The sequence below is a fragment of the Rhinopithecus bieti genome, unplaced genomic scaffold, assembly GCF_001698545.2.
Source record: "Rhinopithecus bieti isolate Rb0 unplaced genomic scaffold, ASM169854v2 scaffold_1058, whole genome shotgun sequence".
Lineage (NCBI taxonomy): Eukaryota > Metazoa > Chordata > Mammalia > Primates > Cercopithecidae > Rhinopithecus > Rhinopithecus bieti.
Genome location: NW_016803341.1, coordinates 1256282 through 1283420, shown reverse-complemented (window position 1 = coordinate 1283420; position 27139 = coordinate 1256282). Strand labels below are relative to the sequence as shown.

The 27139-nt window shown below is 35.6% G+C and overlaps 1 protein-coding gene across 3 annotated transcripts in view; it reads right to left on the bottom strand.

Moving 5' to 3' along the window:
- The window catches only part of EXOC6B (exocyst complex component 6B), a 713614-nt gene that overhangs the window by 369239 nt on the left and 317236 nt on the right, over window positions 1-27139 (bottom strand). For all 3 annotated transcript variants that reach the window (XM_017876764.1, XM_017876771.1, XM_017876776.1), the window contains exons 9-10: window positions 1145-1228; window positions 729-775 (exon numbers count right to left, since the gene is read on the bottom strand). In XM_017876764.1, coding sequence (XP_017732253.1) covers window positions 729-775; window positions 1145-1228 — 131 coding nt within the window. The remainder of the gene's footprint in view (window positions 1-728; window positions 776-1144; window positions 1229-27139) is intronic.

The window sequence follows — 27139 nt, the reverse complement described above, 5'->3', positions numbered from 1 at the left end:
AAAAGTCTTTATTAGGGAATTTTATGATATATTTTAATAACTAATTACATTGAAACAATTTAAATCTGAAAAAAATAAACCTGATGAAGAATCCAAGTTATTTCCTTTTCTTTTAACTGCAAAGTCATTATTTTGCAATTAGAACAAGATGCCTGTATTGGGATGTTTATTTGGGAAATGCAATTCCGTACCACTATATATATTCTAGAAGAGGGTGGCAAACTATATAGCCTATGGGATAAACCTAGCCCACTCCCTGTTTTTATAAAGATTGTTTTATTGGTACATAGCCACGCTTATCATTTACATATCGTCTATAGCTACTTTTGCACTGTAACAACAGAGCTAATCAGTTGTGACAGAGATCATATGGCCTACTAAGCCTAAAATATTTTACTATCTGGCCCTTTTGGGAAAAGTTTGCCAACTTTTGCTGATTATTTGGTTCCATCTACCAAAAACAAAGAAACAAAACATCAAGTGTAATAAGATTACAATTCAATGTTTTCTCACTTTATCCACAAAATGCCCTCCAGCAACATAACGTTGAAACCAGCAGGATGTTCCTTTTAAATCATTAGAAAATCAAAACAAATCTTGTCTTAAGGATTAAAAGAGAAAATGAAAAGAATTTACTAAGGAAAACCTTATTTATTTTCCAACACTCACAAATCTATGAATGGAAAGAGTATAAATTTCAATAAATAAATATATATATATATACCTACCCTACTATTTGATTAAAATACTTCCTGTAGCCATCTAAAGTTTCATGCTGCAACAAAGCAAAGAAGAAGAAGTTACTGTTTCTGTTTTGTTACATTAAGACTAAGTTAAAATCTGTCACTTTATCTCTTAAGGCTCAGCTCCCTAGACGATATCTGATAAGGTAAAAATAATAATATTATCTACCAGTGAAGAGGAAATACAGCAGCACACATCCAGTACTTAGAACAGTGCCTGACACACAGCAATCAATGAATAATGTTTTCTTACTGCAAGTCACATCCACCAAAAGTGGTCTCAGAATGACAGTGTATACACACACACACACACACACACACACACACACACACACACAAGCATCAAAAGTCATCAAGGAGGAAAAGTAAAAATGTGAGAAAAGTGAAGACGGTAATCCTACCATGTTAGACGGAGGCTGAAGTACCAAACGAGCCTGTTTTCGCCTCTGTTTTCGGTAGTAATTCTCAAATGTTTCCCGGGCACCCTGTAAAATAAAGAAAAGAAAATGGGTTGACACAATTGGACCAATTACTCTTATATTTCAAGGGAAAAGACAAGGTCCCAGGTCTGGAATTTGAGGTAGTATCACATTTCTCAAAATCTATTTTAACATTGATGATAACAACAGAAAACAAAAATAACTATTACCATTTATTGAACCTGACTTACAAACCTGTAAGGGTGTACACAAAATATGCTTACAAGGAAACTACCAGAACTTAACCACCAGCACACCAAAGCTGGTTTCTGAATCAAGTGTCTCAAATTCACAAGAATGAAGGGAAACCAACCTTTCCATAAGTTATGATAACAGGTAAGAAAAATGTTCCTTAAAAAAGTCACAGAACATTCCAGAAGAAAATGTCCAGAATAAAACCAGCTTTCAAATGAATCCTGAACAAAGAGGCAATGGGAAGCAGGGAAAAAAGCAGGAATTGAGAACAATAAATTAGTATTCCCCCTTAGGGTATAATCTAGCACAGGATTAAACCAGAAAAACAAAAAACAAAAGCATGAAGATTCTTGGTGCACAGTTTCCACTTTTAATTTAGGGTTTCTGGGCTTAAAATGAGAAGTGCTCTACAGAATAATATCTGACTCATGAGCTGTGTACTGGGTCTCCCCAAATTCACGTCCTTCATGGAACTTCAGAATGTAACCGTATTTGGAAATAGGGCCATTGTAGATGTAATTAGTTAAATTAAGATGTGATCCTATCAGTGGAGGGTGGGACTTTAATAGGGTATGTCTGGTGTCCTGAAAAGCCGAAAAGAATAGACACAGAGACACAGGGGAAAACACCATGCGATGACAGAGGCAGAGAATAGAGTGATGCAGCTGCAAGCCAGGGAACATCAGAGATTATTGATCACCAGCAGGCGCTAGAAAAACACAACAAAAGATTCTACCCAGTCTCAGAGAGAAAATGGTCCTTCCGATGCCTTGATTTTGGAATTCTAGCCTCCAAAACTGGGATAGAACACATTTCTGTTGTTTTAAACCACTCAGTTTATGGGGCCTTGTGACAGCAGCTCTAGGAAACTAATACAAACTCAGCATGTTTAGATTATCACACCCCACGTATTACTGAATTCTTCTATTTTATTTTATTTTATTTTATTTTATTTTATTTTATTTTTATTTTTGAGACAGAGTCTCACTCTGTCGCCAGGCTGGAGTGCAGTGGCAGAATCTCGGCTCACTGCAACATCCGCCTCCTGGGTTCAAGCGATTCTCCTGCCTCAGCCTCCTGAGTAGCTGGGACTACAGGTGTGTGCCACCACATCCAGCTAATTTTTGTATTTTTAGTAGAAACAGGATTTCTACTAAATCCTGTTGGGCAGGATGGTCTCGATCTGTTGACCTCGTGATCCGCCCACCCCAGCCTCCCAAAGTGCTGGGATTACAGGCGTGAGCCACCACGCCCAGCCCTGAATTCTACTCTTAATCCAAAGCTTTTCTAAATAAATAAGAGTAAAAATGAAAAGAGAGAATACCAGTGGTAAAGAAAACTGACTTTGAAACCAGAGACTATTACATTTGAATAGCGACTCTGCCCCTTACTAGCTGTACAACTGCTATAAATAGCTGTATAACTTCCTACCACTATTTTAAGTTCCACTATTTAACTTTCACTAATAGGTGTGCCACGGTTTTCTCATTTGTAGAGATGCCAACATCATATGGTTGTAATGAGGATTTAGAGGAGTTATAAAGCTCTTAGAATAGTATCTCATGCAAGTGCTTATTTTAAAAATAAATAAGATAAAATCAATGATTTAAGTAAAAGCTCTGCCCACCTAAAAAAAGTATAAATGCCATGCAATACCTAGTTTAGTTTTCCTCTGCCTTCCTGAAAAATTGAAGAACTTTATTCAAGATGATTTATTTGTTACATTCCCAAACTGGTCCTAAAAAATTGGGAATGTTGACTTAAGGTACTAAGTCATGTAAAGACACTAGTGTAGCTCAGGGGTTGGCAAACATTTTCGGTAAAGGGCAGGATAGTAAATATATGAGGGCTTGGTGGACAACTACTCAATTCTGCTGCTGTAATGCAAAAGCAGCCATAAACAAGACATAAACAAGTATGGCAGTGTTCCAGTAAAGCCTTGTTTATGGAAACAAATTATAATTTTGCACAGTTTTCACCTGTCATGAAATATTCCTTTTCTTTTGATTTTAAAAATGTAAAAACCATTTTAGCTCACAGGCCATTCAGAAACAGGCAACACGCTGGATTTGGTTCATGGGTCACGGTATGTTGAACCCTGGTGTAGCTTAAAAACAACAGTTTTAAAGTTCTAAAGTGATTATAACTGTATACACCCGAATTTTTCCTTCCTATAAAATGAAATCGAACATTAGGACAGCTATGCAAGGCTTTTTTCATCCATACATTAATGAGGAGGCAAATGATTCCATTTGAGAAATAAGAGGAAACTGCTAGTTGATTTGTTAAAGTTATTCTCAACTTATCACTATTTCACAGCATAGTAGTATTATTAAATCTTAATTACATTCTGTATACACTAAAGGGCTTTTTACTTTAAGGTGAACAGCCCTAAAGGACCTTTATTATTATAGTGTGACATTACATATTCAACATGCCTTGGAGCCAAGACACACTTACTAAAGAATTTAGAGAAAGCATTCTCTCTAATTATACCATACTACACTAATTTAATTTTTTGTTATACATGATAGAAAATACATAAGATGAAATTCTATATAAAAACCAAATCATGAACTTCTCCTTAATTCTAAACTGGGTATAGTTTTGCCTTTCAAGTATTCCTTCAATAGAAAAACAAAAGAAAAGACCAATTTATCTAACAGGTCTGGCTTCCCATTTACAAAAATGAGCTGGAGTTTCCTTAGTGGCTGCTAAATTCACCTTTCGTTATTCTATTCCCTCTGCCAATTTTGTCAACTCAATACTTAAAGGTGGAATTTGAGACGTAGATGTTTGACCAGTCCAGTTGAGTAATTGGTGAAGTGCCTGTCTATTCACAGAGAGGTCACTAGATGAACTACAGAGGTTTCACTTAAGCTCCAAGCTCTTTCAATCATTAACATTTTTTTAAAAAGCTGCTGAAGACGTAAGCAAATAGATATAAAACAATAAGTAGGCAAGTAAAACTTGGATTTTTTCTTACTTTATGTCATTAGTATTATACTGCTCCAAAAGTTTTGTGTTAATACACACAATCTCACCAAAAACCAAGTCACTTAATATATACTAAGTGGTTACCATGTGATTGGCACACTGAGAACAGTACCTGTACTTACTGAATTTATAGATTACTATGGAAGACTGACAAACAAGCAATTATATTCAAATGAACTACAGAATCCTATGGATTAAAGTAGGGTGTGTGTGTGTGTGTGTGTGTGTGTGTGTGTGTGGTGTTGTGGGGGAAGTGTCAAAGAAAGCTTCTTTAAAAAACGACATTTATGCTTCTAATTGACAAATGAGTCAGAAGAATAAGCCAGAAAGAGAGAAAGGAAAAAAAATGTTCCTGGAGGAGACAAAGAGGCTGAATGGAAAAAAAAGCATCACATATCCTAAGAATCTGAAAGAAGTTCTCCATGGCTGGAACTTGAGGTGTAAGATATAGGGCTGACAAGAGATGAGGCAGGAAAGCTTCATAAATTACGTTAAGGTATTTGTACTCTAGTGACCATAAGATATTTAGATATTTTGGAAGTTGTACTGCAGAGAGTACAATAAACAAAAGGAAAAAATTAAAATTGAAAAGATCAGTCTCTGAGATGTATTTAGGAGGTTTAAGCTGGAACTTAATTGGATATGGGTGATAAAGAATAGGAAGGAAAGAAGGTTGACAGAAAGTTTCTAACCTGGGTAACTGGTTTGATGGTGTTTTCATCTGTGAGAGAGGGAACATAAGTAGACAGAATAAACAGTAGATCATTATTCACAGATTCTGTATTTGCGAATTTGTCTACATGCTTACTCATAGTTCTTTCATAGTCATTCAACAGACATGTGCAGAGGGGTGAAAAATTTGAGTTGCCTAATCCACATGTTTCCAGCTAAGGTTTAAACAAGGCAATGTTCTGCCTTCTTATTTTAGTTTTCATATTGCAAACGGATATTATTTTCATAGTCTATCCAGTGCCACATATTTGCATTTCTGCATTTTTGGTTGATGATTTTGCTGTTTAAAATGGCCCCCAACAATAGTACTTATGTGCTGTCTAGTGCTCCTAAGCTCAAGAAAACTGTGATGTGCCTTACAGAGAAAACCCACACGGTAGATAAACTCTCAGGCATGAGTATAGTGCTGTTGGCTATGAGTTCAATGTTAACGAATCAACAAGATATACTAAATAATATGTCCTTAAACAGAAACACTCATAAATCAAGGTTATGCATTCATTGGTTGATGAAAATGTGACCAGAAGCTCACAGGAAACTAAACCTGTATTTCTCCTAAAAACAATGGCTCAGTATTCGCTCACTCAGTGTTTCCAGTGACTTTATAGAACATAACTACCATGAATAATGAGAATTGACTATATTTGGGAAGATTAATAATGATGACTTCTGTACTGGGCATATTTAATTGATGACTTCCAAGTGCCAAGTGTTCGGGAACTGGCATATTTGGGTCTATAGCTCAAGAGAATCATAATCATTAGCAGAGAGATAGTAATCAAGGCCCTTAGAGAAAGGGCTCTAAGAAATGCTTGTAGAATTAAAGTACAATAGAACCTAGCAAAAAAGTCCAAAGGACATGAGCCATGAGGAAATGTATAGCTCTTTCTGATAACTCAAATATAACTTTGAACGTCAACTACCTAGAAAAGACTTTTCTACTACTCGATTTAAAATGGAAAGTTTTCCTTAACACATAACCCTTTTAATTCTTTGGTTAGCACATATCTCCATCTGATATTGTTTACTGTCTGTCTCCTCTTGTTAGGATGCAAGCTCCATGAGAAAAAGTCTCAGTTTATCTTATTTATTGTTGTATTCCCAGCTCCTACAACAATGCCAGACACATAACTGGTATGCAATTTTCAATAAATGATTAAAAGTGTGAATAAATTATTAATCTACAATTTCTTGTAAGCCTTTACTTTTATTTTGCCCTTCGTCTCCTACTGCAATAATAATTTACTTGTAAGTATTCCTATTCATCTCCTCATGTAATTTTTCGATCTCCATTTATTCTTTTAAAGTTTTTTGTTCATTTCATAGAGACAATTATTTTTAAGAATTTTCTTTTGATTCCTATAGAAAATCACTTTTAGCGTCATGTTTCCTCTGGATTTTTAGGATGATGTTCTTTAACTCTTTCTAGTCAATATATTTTCTCAGACATCATTTTGTTTTGTTGTGTTTTGTTTTCCCATTTACTCTATTTTGAATGAGAGGAGCTTTCAGGTTTGGTTTGTGGTTTGCATTTGGCCCATTTACCATTTATCTGGCTATAGATCTAACATCGTCATGGAAGTGGCAACTTATAGGTTGATGTGCCCAGGTCCAAAGACATGCCAAAGGCAATCTACAAATTGATTTTAGCATCCAGCAAGCTACTGGCCTATAAAATACGAGCAAATATTCTCCTACCACGCAGTTCCCAGTGTTTAATAATCTGAATTTCTTAAACTGAATAAAAACCAGAGTAATACAGGATCTTCATATATGTGCTCTTGTATGGCACTATTATTTTGAATATTCTCCAGCACAGGATGAACTGTACAGCCATCAGCAGTACCCAAATTCCCCAATTCCCCTTATCCCACACTCTGAGAGCCTTAAAATGGGAAATCCGTGCACCACAAGGGTTTCCAACTGCTATGGTCTGAATGTGTCCCCTACAATTAACATGTTGAAACTTAACCACCAACATAATAATAAAAGATGTGGCCTTTAAGAGGTGATTAAGTGATGAGGGTAGGGCCCCCATGAATGGAATTGGGCCCCTACAAAAGAGTTTGAGGGAGTGGGTTTGCACCCACCCATCTCTTCTGCCATGTGGGTGGAAGAGTTCCTCCCCTTCATTCCCTCCCTCTGGAGGATAAGGCAGTAAGTTGTCATCTGGAAGTAAACAGCAGCCTTCACCAGACAAAAGAACTGTTATTGCCTTGATCTTGGACTTCTCAGCCTCCAGAACCCTAAGAAATAAGTCTCTATTGTTTATAAATTACCCAATCTGTGGAATTTTGTTATAGCAGCACAAATGGACTAAGACGCTGGCTAATGTACTTATACATTCAGGATCCTATTTTCAAGCTAGAAGGCATACAGTGGGAAAGGTATAAAATGTCTTCTGACTTACAATTTTCTCTGTTTATAACAGCAAATCACATCACCTAACAGCTAGATTTCTCAATCCATTCAATTGGCCCAACAGAGAAAATTTTACTTAAATTCAGAGAAAATGTTAATCATCAGCCTTACTTATGAATGGTGTTACTTTTCAGATTTTTATGCATCTAAAGTATTTTGGTAAGAGTTAAGACAGACAGACATAGAAGGCAAGCAAGGCTTTGTTTAACTTTTTTTTTTCTTTTTTAGATGGAGTCTCACTCTGTCACCCAGGCTGGAGTGCAGTGGTGGGATCTCGGCTCACTGCAACCTCTGCCTCCCGGGTTCAAGCGATTCTCCTGCCTCATCCTCCCAAGTAGCTGGGACGACAGGTGCATGCCACCACACCCGGCTAACTTTTTGTATTTTCAGTAGAGACGGGGTTTCACCATGTTAGCCAGGATGGTCTCAATCTCGCGACTTTGTGATCCACCTGCCTCGGCCTCCCAAAGTGCTGGGATTACAGGCGTAAGCCACTGCGTCCAGCCAGTTTCATGTTTTTTATATTGAATACATATATACCATCTGAAATTTAACCTAAAGACTGTAATATTATAAAGAAATCTCCACAACAATTTTTTTTAACATTTAGTTAAAAAGAAACTATATAAGAAGGGCTAAATAATCACAGCACATATCCTATATTTACTTAATGGCCAAACAAGAGAAAAAAAATATTCTCCAAGCCCTGTTAAGCTCTTCTTCAATTCACTGGGTACTTGATTTACTAAATTCACATTTCATTTAAATATTTAATATTATATCACACCCTATGTACTACCTGGGGAAGGGCGCAAATGGTCAAATGCTCCAAAAGCCATTGCTATTCCCAAAGTCTAATAATTAATCCTAGCACTGGGTTTTATCAAAAATAACATACTTCTCAGGCAACGTTGGAAATAGTTTCCTTTTCTTAACCTTTTGTTTATAGCTGTGTTTTCTACATTGTTTATCTCTTTTAAGTTATTATTAATTACAAAAGTAAAATATGTGACTTGTAGAAAAACTAGATAACACAAATTGGGCAAGGAGAAAAAATGAAAGCCATTCATGATCTCATAATACTTACTTTTTGATGTACTCCCTATTCGATACATTTTCTCAGATCTCGTTTTGTTTTATATTGCTTTGTTTTCCCAACTCTATTTTAAGCAAGACGACCTCTTTGTAGATCATACTTTCTTTCAGACTTTGCTTGCGGTTTGCATTTAGCCCATTCACTAAGATCTAGTATCCTTACAGATTTTGCCCTATTCTAAATAGATATTTCACATATAATGAACATATACACACATATAAATAGGGTCATATTGTATATACTCTTTTCATTGAACTTTGCATACAAAAATCTTTTCTCCAGCAACATAATTTAGCATGATCCACTTTTACTCCACAACAGTGTTCCAGCTCCTTTTCTTCAAACTCATGCTACAAACTGTCACCTTACAAATGCTGGAACTAACATGAGCTCTGAATAAATGTTTAAAAATAAAAATAAAAAACAAGTGACAACCTTGAATTCTTCTGCATGTGTCCAGACACTTGTCTAGATAAAACATAGGAAACAAAACAATATTGCCACTCAGTATGGGCAAATGAATAAGGCTTTTTGCTTTTGCATATTAAAGTAGTAAAATGTAATACTAATAAAACTCAAACCTGAATTTTAGCTGCTGTAGGTTACAAATGTACACCAGTAATCAAGTAAGTCAGAATCACATGATCCCATTCTTGGGCGAGAAAGAGACAGCAAGATGAAACACCTTTCCAAGGGATTTCCTTTTCTTCATGAAATGTGACAACGTTCATCATATACACAGATATTCAGAACATTTCAAACCATTATTGAGCTCCATGCCTCTAAACATTAGTGGCATCTTACATCCTTATTTTTGCAGGGAAAAAAAACTTATACTGAGAAATACTACTTCATATGGGTAATATGTCTACACAGCAGGCAGAAAGGGACAGACCTTATATTCTCTTCATTAAGATTTACTATGCCATTATCTGGCTAAACAGCTCTTTATCTACCAGGTCTTTCCTGGTAGATACTGGTATGGGGTCTATTGGAGAGTGGGTTGAGTTCTTCACATCTGTCACAATGACAGAAAATTAACTCTTGGATTGAGAAGCAACTAAGGACAACCACACAAAGAACAAGGGAAGGGAAAGGAAGAAGGGAAGCACACACCATTGTTCTTCCACCTCTGCCTACAGGAAGCAATATTTCCACCAGGTCTTGGGGAAAGCCTGTAATTTCACCACCCTGACTGCAGCTGGAACTCCCTTTTAACTATCACGGCATCCAAGTGAAGACAGGTTTATACAGAGTTTTAAAAAAAAAAAAAAAAACTGAAAGGACCATTTTAATTTGCTTCCATGTGAAAAGGGGAGTACTTTTCATAGAGCCCCATAATGATGTTCAGCGGGATATTACACTTCACCATATGGCTAATTTGCACAGCAGGCTCAAAGCAGGATTTTCTTTCATTAGAACTGCCCTAAAGATCAGACTACAAAAATATGTGAAAAGAACAAACCCAAAATGCCCCCTATTGCTTAAATCTAGAAACACTGAATTCCCAGATGTAATAGCCAATTCACAGCGTTCCCATGACAAGGTCATTCCAGAGTCATGGTGGTATGGGTCACAGCTCCATTTATAAGTATTAGGGCTTTGAAAAATGTCTAAACCACAAGTTTACCTATGTAATAAACCTGCATGTGTACCCCAGACCTGAAAATAAAAATTTAAAAAACTTAACTGTATGTTTTAAAATAATTTAAAAAGTGTAACTGGATTGTTTGCAACTCGATGAATAAATGCTTGAAAGAATGGATACCCCATTCTTCATAATGTGCTTATTTCACATGGCACACCTATATCAAAACATCTCCTGTACCCCATAAATATATACACATAGTATATACCCACAAAAGTTAAAAAGAAAAATGTCTAAACTTCAAGAGCCACAACAATGTCAAAACACCTCACAAAAAAACTGTATATGGAGAAAGGATACTTGCTTTGATAGATAATTTATCATTAAAAATATCATTACTTCCAAAGGCCTCAATTCTTGTTATCACTCAATTAGCCTACAGAATTAATCTACATAAACTTGTGACCCTTATTTGAAGAGAGCAGAGGCAGTCTGATGTTCTAACAGAGCCCTGTTTATTTTTAAGGTTCCCTTATAACATATGTTTGTCTTGGCATTTCCTCCTGCTGCTATATCCCAAGAATGAGCCATAGGAGACCATCCCCTCCGGGAACCAACAGAGTCTGTAGAATTTTAAAAAAAGAAAAGAAAGAAATCTGATGTTTGATGATTATGGAGTAGTTGAGTCTGTGCTTTTGAAGAAAGTAAACATTATGATTAACAATCTTGGCCTTTGTAATTAGCTTCCCCTTTCCAAGACAGAGTGTTAATTTATTAAATATTTTAACAAAGAGTCTTTTATTATCAGATCCAGTTTGGCTGGCTCCTTTCATAGCATTACCAATTACAACCAATAAAGCTTTAATTGATGACTACTTTTTATAACCTTTGACCCAAGATGATAAACAGTTGTACCTTAGAAGCGAAAGGGTAAACCTCAAAGGGAATGGTTCTTAATCATACTTAGCTAACCAAACTGCTTAAAATTACAACTTACCTACCTGGCTAGAACAACAACAACAACAAATGCAGACTTCCTCAATGATGAAGGTTAATTCATTAGAAAATTTTGAATTTCACTTTTAAGATAAGTATCTTGTTAGGGAAACCCTAACCTGAATTATCTGCATATAATTGTGTACCTTAATGGGCTAATTATTCAAAGAATATGATCTAATCAATTTGTAGACAAGAACATTTTTAATATAAAACAAATAAGATGCAAGTTATTTTACTATTTAAAAAGAATCATTAAGATTAAAATTACATCGCCCTACCACTCCCAAATCCCATCATTTTCTTCAGTGGTCCCTAACATACCAGTTACAACTAAGGGTATGTGAGAACAGAAATAAACCAAATTATTTGCCAAAAAATAGGACACCAAAAATTCTTAACTGAGGGTCTGCATATGATGAGAAAGGAGAGTCATTGCTTTTATTACCATGAACAAAATGGGGTTTTTCTACATTTTCTCCAAAGAACTATTCCAAAAGTTGGTAGTTTAAAGTTATTATTCATATACCCAATTTCACACTTGCCAATTTTTAAGTCTTTTCTGACCTAACTTACACTTGTCAATCTTCTAAATTGCTAAGGTAATTCACAGTTTGGAAGTTTAAAATTTTCCAGACAAATAACTTAATCTGTTTCATGTTGCCAAAAGGAATAGAGCCTCTGAAACAATTTCTAAGGAGCTAATAGGAAAATGTGGCATTTAAAAATGTAAATTAAAATAATACCAACATGTTACAGATGAAGGCAGTGAGAGATTGCTAACAGTTCTCATAATGGAAAATACTGGCTTAAACAGAAGGTACAGTATAAGATTTTATACACACACAAAAAAAACTAGGCACATAGCTTCTAAGCAACTTCCCATGTATATAAGGAAGTCAATGCCAGGAAAAGCACAAAATCTGAGACTCAAAGTACTTTATAAACTGAGAGCTATACACATTATTTTTATGATATATAAATGTATGTAATGGATATTTTATTAAAGACACATGGCTTCTTCCAGCATCTCAAAATCACATTTGCTACACATACACAGACAAAAATAGCCTTTTATATAGTTAAGTGAGGGTTGGGGAAAACTCGTGTAAATAATCTATGCCTTCAGCCCTGTCATTAACAGAAACTGTACAGAAACTGACCAATTTAGAATCTAAGAATAAATAAATCTGTCACACTAAACTTCAGATGTTCAGAAAAAGAGACAGAATATGTAAAAACAGAGAAAGTGGATACATATTAGATCTACATCTGGCAAATAATGTAAGAATACAGGTAAAGGGAAACAAGCAAACTAAAAGCTGAATAAAATTTGCTTCATCACCAATTTTTATTCAGATTTTTCATTATAAGAGAATTAATTATAGATCCACATGTAGTTATAGGAAATAACAGAGACAGACCCCATGTGCACTCTATCCAGTCCCCCAAATTTAAACATCTTAAGAAACTATATTGTGTACAATATTCACATCCAGGAAATTGATATTGATAGAGTCAAGACGCCCATTTCCAGACTACAAGGATCCCTCAAGTTGTCTTTTTATAGCCAAATCCACTGCTCTCCATCTCTACTTCCTACTTCACTGCTAAGAACCACTAACCTCTTCTCAATTTCTATATAATTTCCATATTCATTTCTATGTAATATATAATTCTGTCATTTTAAGAATGTTACAAAAATGAAATTAATGGGGTATCCATCCTTTCAAGCATTTATTCATTGAGTTGCAAACAATCCAGTTACACTTTTTAAGTTATTTTAACACACAGTTAAGTTTTTTAGGAGTATGGAAAGGAGTATGTAATCTTTTTTGATTAGGTTATTTCACTCAGCATAAATCTCTAGAGATTTATCCAGTTTGTTACACATATCAATAGTTCTTTCCTTTATATTGCTGAGTAGTATTCTATTATATAAATGTACCACAGGTATTTAACAATTCACCTGTTAAAGAACATCTAGGTTGTTTTCCAGTTTGGGGCCATTATAAATGAAGCTATTATAAACACTCCTGTATAGTTTTCTGCCTGAAATCTACTTATTTTCATATCATTTATTTTTATTTCTCTGGGACAAATGCCCAGGAGTGCAACTGCAGGGTCATATGGAAGTTGTTGCTTAATTTCTCAAGAAATTGCCAAATTGTTTTCCAGAGTGACTATGCCATTTTACATTTTACTATTTTATATTCTTACCAGCAACCTCACAAGCATTAGATGTCACTATTCTGATAGCAGGGTAGTGACTTTAAGTTTAATTCCTCTAACAACTAATGATGTTGAGTATCTTCTCATGTGCTTATATGCCATCAGTATATCTGCCTTGGTGAATTGTTTCTTCACGTCTTTTGCTCATTTGCCTACTTGCATTGTTTCTTTTGTTTTTTGTTTGTTTGTTTTACTGATGAGTTCTTTTTAAGTATTTATATATGCTAGATAAATAAGGACTTATTTCCTGGATATGTGGTTTGCAAATATTTTCTCCCACTCCACTGTATCTTTTATCCTCAGCAGAGTCTTCTGTAGAGTAAAAGTGTTTAATTTTGATGAGGTCCAGCCAACCAATTTTTTTCTTTTACACTGAAAGAAAATTAGTACTTTTGGAGGGAAATTTAAGAACTCTGCCTAAGCTTAGATGCTAAAGATTTTCCCCTATTTTTTCTAAATGGTTTGAAGTTTGTATAGTTTTGCATTTAAGTTCATAATCCATTTTGCATAAAATGTAATAATAATTTTTGCATAAAATGGGAGGTTAGCTCTATGTTCTCTCTCATGGTCACTCTCGCTCTCTCTTTGGTCTATGGCTGTTCAACTGTTCTGACACTATGTGTTGAATTATTTTTGTCAAATATTTTTGTGAATCTATTTCTGGGTTCTCTATTCTGTCCCACTCATCTAACAGTCTAGCCTCTCCCAATACCATGCCATCTCGATTGCTGTAGCTATATAATAAGTCTTGAAATTATATGAGTTAATTTCTCCAATTTATTCTCTTTAAAATTTGTCTTAGCTATTCTAGTTATTTTGCCTTTCGATACAAATTTTAGAATAATCTTGTTTGTATCTACAAAAATCCTGCTGGAAATGTATAGGAATTTCATTAAATCTTTGTAAAAACCTGGGAAAAATTGGTATCTTTACTGTGTTGAGTCTTCCAGTCCACAAACACAGTATGTCTCTCCATCTATTTACATATATGATTTTATCCATCAGCATTTAGTAGTTGTCAGCATACAAATTCTGTAGATTTTTCTTAGATTTAAACTAAGTATTTCTTTTTGTTAAGCAATCATAAATAATACCACATTTAAAATTTTTGTATCTACATACTCCTTGTGAGTATACAGAAGAACAACTGATTGATATATGTTATCTTATATCCTGCCATCTTGCTGAACTCACTTACTAGTACTAGGTGGTTCACTTAGTAGTCCTAGTACTGGATTCTTGAGGATTTTCAATATAGACAATCATCAGGTTATTTGCAAATAACACAGTTGTATTTCTTCCTTTCCACTCTGCATGCCCTTTATCTCCTTTCCTTACGCTAATGCACTGGATAAAACTTCCAGCACTATATGGAATAAAAGTTGTGAGAGCAGATATTTTTGATTTGCTCCTAATTTTAGCGGGAAACCATCTGGACTTTCACCCCTAAATATAAAGCTAGCTACAGGGTTTTGACATACATTTTTTATCCAGCTGAAGAAGTTTTGTTGTTGTTTTCACATCATGAATGTGTTTTGGATTTTGTCAAATGCTTTTTCTGCATCAAATGATATGATCATGTGATTTTCTTCTTTACACATCCCTGAACTAAACCTGACTGGGTCATATATTCATTTTATACATTACTGTAATCTACTTAAGATTTTGTTTTAAAAATTTTGCATCTATATTTATGAGGAATATTAATCTGTAGCTTCCTTTTCTATATTAATTTTTTCTGGCTTTACCTTAAGGGTACTAATTTCATATAATGAATCGGAAAGCGTACCCTCCATTTCTGATTTCTGTAACAACTGGTGTTAATTCTTCTATAAATGTTTGGTAGCATTCTCCAGTGAACCCACCTGAGCCTGAAGATTTTAGAAAGAAGTTTGTTTCTTTGGTTTGTTTGTTTGTTTGTTTGTTTGTTTGTTTGTTTTTAGAGATGGGGTCTCGCTATGTTGCCAAGGCTGGTCTCAAACTCCTGGGCTCAAACGATCCTCCCACCTCAGACTCCCAAAGTGCTGGGATCACAGTTGTGTGCCACTGTGCCCAGTCCTAGAGGGAAGTTTTTAAATTATTAATTAAATTTCCTTCATAGTCATCGGGTTATTCAAATTATCCATTTCATATTGGGTGAATTGTGGTAGTCTATGTTTCTCAGAGAATTAACCAATGCCTTTTACTCTGTCAAATTTATGTATATAGAGTTGTTCATAGTGTTCTCTTATTATCCTTTTCATATCAATAGTGTCTCTATAGATATTCCCTGTTTTAGTTTTATGCCTAATATCAATAATCTGTTTATTCTTTCCTTTTCTTTGTCAGTCATGTTGGAGGTCTGTCCATTTTATAAATCTTTTAAAGAGAAAAATCTATTTCACTGATTTTCTCTATTGTTTCTTGCTTTCAGTTTCAATGATTTTGGCTCTTATTATTCTTTCATTCATTCTACTTGCCTTGGGATTATTTTACCTTTCTTTTCCTAGGTTTTAGATGACAGCTTACATTATTCATTTGAGACTTCTGCTCTTTTCCAGTGTAAACAGTTTAGTGCTATAAATTTCATTCCCAACACTGTGTGCCACAGATCTTCATTTTCATTCAGTTCAATATACAATTTTATTTCCTTTGAGACTTCCTCTTAGACCCAGGCATTATATATGTGTATTATGTAGTTTCAGAGGTTTTGGAGATTTTCCTTTTATAGTTGTGTTACTAATTTCTAGTCTGATTCCATTGAGGTCTACATGTGATTTCAAAATTTGTTGAGGTCTGTTTGCCCAGGGTGTGCTCTGACTTAATATGTTTTATGGATGCTTGAAAAGAATGAATATTCTACTGATGTTGTGTACAGTGTTCTATAAAAGTCAGTTTATCATCTTATTGGTTGATGATGTTGTTTTTTCTGTAAACTTACTGAAATCCTGACCAGTCATTTTATCAATTTTTGAAGTTTTGAATTCTGAAGTCTTCAACTATAATAGTGATTCATCCGTTAATCCTTTCTATTAGCTTTTACTTCACATATTTTGCAGTTTTGTTGTTTGGGGCATAATCATTATCATTTAGGGTTATGCAACTTCTTGATGGATTGACCCTTTTACCATTATATAATAAACCTCGTCTCTGGTAATTTTCTTTCCTCTGGTGTCTACTTCATTTCATATTAATAGAGATTATTCTGCTTTTCTTTGATCAGTGTTTGCATGTTGCATTTTTCCCTTCCTTTTTATTTTCAACCTGCCTATATCATTATATTTAAAGTGATTTTTCCATAGACAATATTTCTTAATCATTTTATCAATACCTGCCTTTTTATTGATATATTTAGATAATTTACATTCAATACAACTATTCACATGTTAGAACTTACATTTCTCAGGTTTTTTTGTTGTTGTTTTATGTTCATTTTCCTTGTTTTTATTTTTCTTGCCTTCCTATAGGTTCCCTGAATAACCATTTTTTTAGAGTCCCATTTTTATTTAATTGTAGTGTTTTCAAGTGTATCTATTTACACATTTCTTAGTGGTTAATGTAGATATCACATTATATATACATAATTTACCAAAGGACACTGGTGTTTCCATTTTACCAGTTCCAGAGTAGAGTAGAAACCTTACTTCCCTTTACATCTCTATCCTCCTCCATTTATAACACAATTGTCTTAAATATTTTCTCTGCATACTGTCAGAACCAAATCAGAAAGTACTGGCAAATCAAAACGTCATTTATAGAACACTCTTAACAACTGTAAAATATACATTATTTTCAAGTGCATACTGAACATTTACCAAATTATACTGTATGCTACACCATTAAGAAAATCTTCTTAAGTTTCAAAGTGTTAAAATATACAGGGTATTTTATCTGATTTCAATGGAATTCCAGAAATCCTCGACAAAATGATAGCGAGTAAAAGCAGAAAAGTATCTAGGTCCATTTAAAAGAGTTGTGTAAGAATGCCATAGCAGGCCATGCACGGTGACTCACACCTGTAATCCCAGCACTTTGGGAGGCCAAGGTGGGTAGATCACGAGGTCAGGAGTTCGAAACCAGCCTGGTCAACATGGTGAAACCCCGTTTCTACTAAAAATACAAAACTTAGCCAGGTGTGGTGGCGGGATCCTGTAATCCCAGCTACTCAGGAGGGCTGAGACAGGAGAATCGGTTGAACCCAGGAGGTGGAGGTTGCAGTGAGCCAAGATCATGCCATTGCACTCCAGCCTGGATGACAAGAGCAAGACTCCTTCTCAAAAAAAAAATTTAAAATAAAAAAAAAAAAGAGAATGCCTTAGCAGCCTGATTTGCTATAAGCTCCAAAGTGGAAACAGCCCAGTGTTTTTCATATTCATAAACTGGAGTATCACCCCAGGATCAAAAGGGAAAATACTGATAAATGCAACAACATGCATGAATTTCAAAACACATGTATCAGACAAAAAAAAGTCTTAATAAATAAAACATAAACATTCTATGCATATACAAAAAGGAAATGAATGGCCTCTAAACATTAGAAAAAATGTCCACAATGAATAGTGATTTCGAAAATGCAAGTGAAATTAACAATGTGCCATTTTTTCCCTACCAAATTAGCAAAAGAAAACAATACAACACCCAGTATTGTTGAGAGTATGGTAAAACTGTACACTAAAATTATTTTTCTAAGGAATGCAAAGTTTTAGTAGGTATCAGAAAACTTTAAGTGAATACTTCCTTTAATTCAATTTAATAATTTTACCTAAAATGATAATCAGATAAGTGAGGGCAAAAGTAAGGCCAGGCGTGGTGGCTCAGGCCTGTAATCCCAACACTTTGGGAGGCCGAGGTGGGTGGATCACAAGGTCAGGAGTTCAAGACCAGCCTGACCAACATGGTGAAACCCCATCTCCACTAAAAATACAAAATTAGCTGGGTGTGGTGGCGCATGCCTGTAATATCAGCTACTCCGAAGGCTGAGGCAGGGGAATTGCGTGAACTCAGGAGGTGGAGGTTGCAGTGAGCTGATATCGTGCCACTGTACTCCAGCCTGGGTGACAGAGCGAGACTCTGTCTCAAAAAACAACAACAACAACAAAAAAAAAAAACAATGTTTTTGGCTCCGGCATCTGCCATTTGAGACTACAGACATAGTAGCTATCAAGTACACAACTCTGGGATAACAATATGGGATGACTTCAGGCATCAGAAGACATCCTACACAGTAGATATAATTTACCTAAAATTATTCCTAAATTTCAACAAAAGTTATTTTGAAATAGTCAAGTATCTGAAGGTCTCCCTTAAGACAGTACTAAAGCTATGCCTGGAAAGAGGGGAAATTTTTGCTCTTTTCTGAATGGGAGGACCCAAATGCAGCCTGATCCTGGAACAAACTGCACAATAACCTGGCATTATGAAGGGCTATTTGGCAATTCAATGAAGGATGATCTACCCTAAGACTTGTCCAGAATGAGCTTGGCTCTGCCTAACTTAAACCTGGCAGTGATCCTTTCAAAACAGCAGTATTAGCGCCTGCCCCTTCCCTCCTGATTTTCCCGAGCAAGTCAGGTCTACAGTGAAGAGCAGAGAGCACAGGATAATTTCTCATTAAAAATAAATCCTTAGGAAGAACTTTAGAGAACTGTCTCAGCAAGGCTGAAATTTTACATCGCAGTTGCAGGACTCTGACAGGCCCAAAGGGACCTTGTATGACGACACTAACACATTATTAGAGTTTCTCATAAGGCAACACTCCCAATCTTTGAAGCAAACTGTTAAACATATTTGCCCATCATCTCTCACTACTCAGTCATTTTTCTAAGCCAAAACCAATGTGGTTTATATGACTGTCTTTCTCCAGGTCCTTGTATCTGATTTCCAAGTTTTTGCCAGTATTAGAAGGTAGGGCATGACTATAATTTTAGTGTAGTTTTTCCAGAAACTACCAAGAACATTACTTCAATTAAATATTGTATAGGCCGGGGGCAGTGGCTCAAGCCTGTAATCCCAGCACTTTGAGAGGCCGAGACGGGCGGATCACGAGGTCAGGAGATCGAGACCATCCTGGCTAACCCGGTGAAACCCTGTCTCTAATACAAAATACAAAAAAAAAAAAAACTAGGCGGGCGAGGTGGTGGGCGCCTGTAGTCCCAGCTACTCAGGAGGCTGAGGCAGGAGAATGGTGTAAACCTGGGAGGCGGAGCTTGCAGTGAGCTGAGATCCGGCCACTGCACTCCAGTCTGGGCGACAGAGTGAGACTCCATCTCAAAAAAATAAATAAATAAATAAATAAATATTGTATAAACAGCTCTTTCTCCTCACACTTCAAATACCAAAATTAATGAAAAAACAATGCCAATGTATTTATTTTTTAATAACACCTTCAGAATGTATCATTTTAGAAAAAGTCTTTGTCTTAACTGCACAGTATTTGCCCCTGTAACAGAAACATCAATGATACTATAAATTCAAAGGAGGTTTCGAATATGACTTATAAGAACAGGCTTTGATCCAAGTTTTGCCAATCACTATCTCTGTGATCCACTGAGCAGATAAATTAATCTCACTGAACCTCAATTCCCTTAACTATCAAGTGAATATTAGATATTCACTATAAAACCTGTGTATCTCAGACTGGTAGGGTGAGACTCAATGAGATAAAGTATGTATGAAAGTGCTGTGGGAAAATAACAAAGCTCCTAAATTTGAAAGGATTCAGCAGTGTGGGATGTTGACTATAAAACAGCTTAGGGCTATAACTATGTAGGGTCAAACCAAAAAAAAAATGACAAAAATTATTCTTCCTTCTAATAAGCACGTCATAACTTTGGTTATTTTCTAGTTTTTTACTTTCAAGAACTGCTTGAGGAGGAGATAGATACAGCACTAAAAATTAAACTATATCCTCAGTGCTTGCCATGCTCATAAAGAATATTTCACAAAGGCCACAGGGGACAAGTATTTTAAATTATATTGAAAAAAAAAAAGTAGAAAAGTGAAATAATCTATGTTTCAAGTTTAAAAGGCATACAGTTAAAACTTAAGATGGTATGTTTTAACTTTACACTTCATAAAAATAAATTTTACCTAACAGGCTCGATTGAGGTAACGGCTGGATTTAAGGTTTGTGGAAGCAGAAGAGGCAACTTTATGCATGCTTAAGAATAAATTCTTACTATAAAGAATCAATATACATTAAAGATTCATCATACCTGGTATGTACTAGGTAGGCATAGTGGTAGTTAAGAGTTTATAAAAAACAATGTAATTATCTCATTTATTCTTCTCTACAACTCTTTATGTTGCAATTGCTGTCACTATAAGAAAACTGAAAGCCAAAGTTACAAAGATTACTGAGAACAACGCAATTGTTTTCTGATATTATCTCATGTTATTTCTACTATATTATTCTTTTCTATGCAGTTTTTTCTGCTTAGTCTCATAGTCTCCACTTCCAGACAAGTGTAGCTCTTGGTTTCTTTTCTTCAGGAATGGATGAAAGTTTCCTTCTAAAACTCTCCCCTCCCTCAAATCACACTTTTAAGACTAAGTCACACTAAACTTCAGGCCTAAAGTGGTTTCAGGAAACCTCCATCAAAACTATTTCAAGGAAAGAATGTGTTTCCCATCAACTAGAGATAAAAAGCTTAAAATGCAAATACTAAACTTGTTAATCAGATCATATACATCTCTTCGCCTATTTTAATACATACTCTTCAAGAACAAGAAACTCCTCAATACCATTCAAGTTTTTAGCAAGGAACTCTTTTTTTAGGCAAGGAATCCCTAGATGTACCTCTTCAGAGTCTATTTTGCTACTTGGTTTGAAACCCACAGGCACAGAATAAAATGTACCTGCAACAAATATTTATGAAATGAATAAAGTATGGTTCTATTAAAGCACTACTTAGTTTTTTGTTGTTGTTGTTGTTTTCTGTGGAAAGACTGAACTTCAAAGAATGTGTAGTGACTAAGAATTCACATTAGGGATATTAGAGGGGTACATACTCCATGCTATAAGCACCAAAGTCTTTTCATATTGGTTCCCTATAATGGGTAAGGAAAACCACTTTGTGTGTAGCCTGACATGTGCATTAATGGCCTTAAAAAGAATTGCTGGTTTTCAAGTTGCACAGAAGGAAGATAAGAAATACACAAAATCAGGCTGGGTGTGGTGGCTCATGCCTATAATCCAAGCACTTTGGGAGGTTGAGGCGGGTGGATCACCTGAGGTCGAGAGTTCGAGACCAGCCTGATCAACATAGAGAAACTCTGTGTCTACTAAAAATACAAAATTAGCCGGGTTTGGTGGTGCATGCCTGTAATCCCAGCTACTAGGGAGGTTGAGGCAGGACAATCACTTGCACCCAGGAGGTAGAGGTTGTGGTGAGCCAAGATCAAGCCATTGCACTCCAGCCTGGGCAACAAGAGCAAACTTCTGTCTCCAAAAAAAAAAAAAAAAAAAAAAATTATATACAAAATCTTCCACCAGTGTTTCATGGAAATTCTGTCAAGATGTTCAAGCTAAAAGTAGCATTATAGGAAAATCCCAGTGACAGCTTTTTGACAAATATGAATGGGATATCTCTGATAATATGACATGCAAGCAAAAACAGTTTAAAGCATTTTATTAACTTTTTATAGGGAATCACATACAAAGAATTGATTTTAAAATGTTCCCTCAGTCCAGGATACATTGCTGATGCATGCAGTCTTGTTATTTTTAAATTTGTTCTCATTCATGTCCCATTTCCAATCCCATTCCCCTCATTAGTACAGGTACCCATTTGAGAATATAAGATATGTCATTCAAGTCAACATTTTATACTTATTTCTATTAAAATATGCTTTTAAAATAAACATGTATAGTATTATTGAGTTTGTTTTAATTTATATAAATGACATGGTACTATCAACTGTATTATTTCTTACTTTGATCCCCCCAGCATAGTATTTCTGAAATCTATATGTATATATTACTACATTTGAATATTGTTTGTTATTTATAATTGTTTGCTATATGTTGCATATTGCATTCAATCATATGTAAATACCAATTTTTAAATATCTTACTATCACTTTTTTAAAATTGTAAAGGTTTTTGTTGATACATATTAGATGTGTATATTTTTGGGGTTGTAAATACCAATTTTACTAACCCATTCCTCCAGTAATGAATACCTCAATTAATCACCTCTCCTCTTTGCTACCAGAAAAAATAAGTACCAAAACAAGTGCCAAAATAAACATTCTCATAAACGTTTTCTTGTAGAAATATAAGAGAGCTTCTTTGAGATATGGGCCATCACAATATGCCCTCAAGTCTTGACAGCCAGCCACTAGCCTATACACCACAGCAATTCTGGATGAATATCAGAAAAAAGTCTCCCAAGTCACTACAAACTTCCTATTAACACTGTTACTTGAGATCATTGATTTTACAAATTAAATTGAGGAGAAATCAACAACTTTGCATTGTATGAACAACCTATCTATGAAGAGTTAGCTCTCTTCATTTATTCAGCACTTCATTTAAATTTTGAAATTTTCACCATTAAGGTCTTGTACATATTTTAGGTTAATTTCTATGTAACCTATTAGAAGGTTTATTTATTTTAAACTGTATTTTCTCCATGGCATATAATTAACCTACAGAAAAGCTACTGTGTATGTTTTGCTGATTTTTATTTTTTTATTTTTTTTTATTTTTTATTTTTTTATTTTTTATTTTTTTTTTGAGACGGAGTCTCGCTCTGTCGCCCTGGGCTGGAGTGCAGTGGCCGGATCTCAGCTCACTGCAAGCTCCGCCTCCCGGGTTTACGCCATTCTCCTGCTCAGCCTCCCGAGTAGCTGGGACTACAGGCGCCCGCCACCTCGCCGACTATTTTTGTATTTTTATAGAGACGGGGGGTTTCAACCGTGTTAGCCAGGATGGTCTTTGATCTCCTTACCTCGTGATCGCCCGTCTCGCGCCTACCCCAAAGTGCTGGGCATTACAGGCTTGAAGGCCACCGCGCCCGGCCTGTTTGTGCTGATTTTAAATCCATCTATCTTCTTTCCTTTTTTTTCCCCCTCATCCTAAGACTTTGGAAATAATGGACATGGTGGGTGAGTGTGCATCTTTGTCCTAGCATCTATCTTTATCTTCTTCCTGACATTATTGGGAATCCCTCTAAAGTTTAGTTATCCAGTAAGATCTTTCCTGTAGATTTTTCACAGATGCCCTAATTTCTCTGTAGCTAGAATAGTTAAAAACACAAAACAGGCCAGGCGGGGTGGCTCACACCTGTAATCCCAGCACTGGGAGGCCAAGGCAGGTGGATTGTATCACTTTAACCCAGGAATTCAAGACCAGCCTGGGATACATGGCAAAACGCCCATCTCTACAAAAAATACCATAACAAGAAACAAAACACACACACACACACACACACACACACACACACACACACACACACACAAACCTGGCCAGGCATGGTGACACATGTCTATAGTACCAACTACTCCGGAGGCTGAGTTAGGAAGACTGCTTGAGCCAGGGGGGTTCAAGGCTGTATGAGATCATGCCACTATACTCCCAGCCTGGGCAACAAAGTGAGACCCTTTCTCAAAAAAATACGTATATATATACGGAGATTTTCCTTACAGTTTTGAGTAGCTTATATAAAAATTCTAGTGGAATTGATGGAGATATAAGAACCAATATTTCTGGGTCATATTGATTACTTTTATAAACATTAGGTTCTTATTAATGAATCAGGTTGCCCAGAGATACTCACCAAGGTTTTAAATTTATTCAGATATGGTATATCAAGTTGACAAAAACTGATGTTATTTTGGAGATGTACTGACCATCATCAAAATTCAAAGAAGATTAAAAGAGGGCTCAATAAAATCGTGGCTGATATTCTTTTACAAAAATGTTAAATGTAATAATACTAGAAATGAAAATACTTTTTTTTTTTTTAGACAGGAGCTAGAGTACAGTGGCATGCTCATAGCTCACTGTTAGTTACCTCAAACTCCTGGGCTCAAGCAATCCTCCCACCTCACCTCCCAAAGTAGCTAGGACCGCAGGTATGTACAACCACACCTGGCTAATTTTGTTTTAATTTTAGTAGAGATGAGGTCTCACTATGTTGCCCAGGCTGGTCTCAAACTCCTGGCCTCAAGCAAGCCTCCTGCCTTTGCCTCCCAAAGTGCTGGGATTACAAGTGTGAGCCACTACCCAAGAAGTTTCTTCACTATAAAAGAGAGGGGGTAAAATGCTAAGGGTTCATTATATATTCATTGATATCTGATAAGCAGCGATATTCAACAAATATAATGTAAGATGCAAATGTGAGCATAATATATAATTTAAAATCTTCTGGCAACTGCAGTAAAAAACAGGTGATGTTAAATTTAATAATATATTTTATCTAGCCTAATATATCAAAAATCTTATTTCAGCATGCAAATCAAAATTATTAATATTTTACATTTCTTTTTTGGCAATGAGTCTTTGGTGTGTATCTCACACTTAACAGCACAGCTTGATTCAGAATATTCATGCTGCAAGTAATCAAAAGCCACACGTGGCTAGTGGCTACCACATTAGATAGCACAGCACCAGTCTAAACCATACAGAACAGAAATTCTGTCCAAAGCCATAACAATAAACCACGTGTTCTGCATACTAGAAGTATGCAATAAATATTTATTGAATAAATGAATGAATAAAGTAAATGAAGTGAGACAATCTGAAGCAACAAAACAGTATAATGCAAACGTATATATAAATGGACAAATCAAACAGAGAGGATTTCACTCTATGTATAGTTCTCTGCACCAAGCATCTCTGGCCTGCTATGTTATTACTGTAGTTCTCAAGTTGTAGGAACAGAACTCTATGGATGAGCAGCTTGAGCTGGGAATAGGCATTGGCAGAAATAACGACTCTCAGATCACAGCCAGAGAATCAGTGAAATACATATAACAATGCCTCACTAACCTCAAGTACCATTTTTGGATCAATGGGATAAATTCAAAGTATCGAACTCACTAGAACACAGCAATATCCACAAAACTGAAGCACAAAAGCTGCCCCAAAAGCCCAGAGTAGTGCAAGACCTCCAGCTGACAAAACAGCTTACCCAGAACTGCTTGGTTTGCCAGTAGAGCAAAGAAAAGGAAAAAAAAGAAGGGGGAGGGGAGCATCTAACATACTTCTTCTGCCCTGTTATTTCTACTCCCCACGATGACAAGACCTTTGTGAGCAGGCAAGGGAGTTGAGAAGAGAGAACTCAATCTCTGCAGTCCAAGCTGCTTCACATTTTTCAGAAATTACTACATGTTCAAACAATGGGATATTTGTCAAAGTACAACTTGATCACCAGAATTCATCTGTTTTTCATAACCACATTTGACCTAAACTGTGCTGACTAAACAAGGTACCCTGTGTTTTGCAGTCTGGAAAATGTGGCTCCCAACATCATTTTTAGACTGCACTAAAACCTCTTGCCCCTAGACTACAGCCTCTTGGTAACTAAGTGCATTCAGATTAGGCCAAGGATGATGTTTGCTGGCTTTCCTTGTTACATTAATCACCAGATTTTCATTTCAACTCATATTTTGGTTAACTTTTCTCTTTTTTATAGGTATCTATCAGGAGAGAAAGAGCTTCAAAATTTCTTATATCTTTTCCTTTACTGTGGGCTATGCGTGTGTGTGTGTGTGTCTGTGTGTGTGTAGTTTGCATATATGATTAAATATACTTATAATTTTTATTTAGAAATTTCAACTTATAGAAAACTTATAAGGAGAGTACCAAAAAAACTCATGTAGCCTTTATCCAGATTCATATGCTGTTAATATTTTGCCCCATATGCCTTATCATTTGCTCCATATAAATCATTTTCTACACATATATTTGTTGTTAACCATTTGAAATTATGTTATATGTATCATATCTATTTATTCCTAAATACTGCATTGTGCATTCCTGAGAATAGGATAATTGCTTACATAATCACAGAATACAATTTCTGAACAGTTAACATTTTTCTAATCTACTGCCCACATTTCAATTTTGTCAATGGACCCAGAAATACCCTCTATAGCATATTTTCCCACAGGTAGAGGATTCACTCTAGAATAGGGATAAGCAAACCATGGCCCATGGATAAAACCCATTCCAATACCCGTTAGGTAAATAAAGTTTTATTGGAGCACAACCACTTAATTAATTCACATAGTGTGTCTGGATGTTTTGCACTATAACAGTAATATTAAGTGGCTATGAGACAGACACAATGGCCTAAAATATTTACTATTAGGATCTTTGCAGAAAAAGTTTGTAAATCCTTGGCTTATGACAATGTGTTGTACTTAATTGTCTTGTCTCTTTGGCTTCTTTTAATCTGAAAAATTCCTCAGCTTTTCTTTATCTTTTGTGACTGGCATTTGATATGGTTTGGTTGTGTCCCCACCAAAATCTCAACTTGAATTGTATCTTCCAGAATTCCTACCTGTTGTGGGAGGGACCCAGGAGGAGGTAATTGAATCGTGGGGGCTGGTCTTTCCCATGTTATTCTCATGATAGTGAATAAGTCTCACAAGATCAGATGGGTTTACCAAGGGTATCCGCTTTTGCTTCTTTCTCATTTACTCTTGCCACTGCCATGTAAGAAGTGCCTTT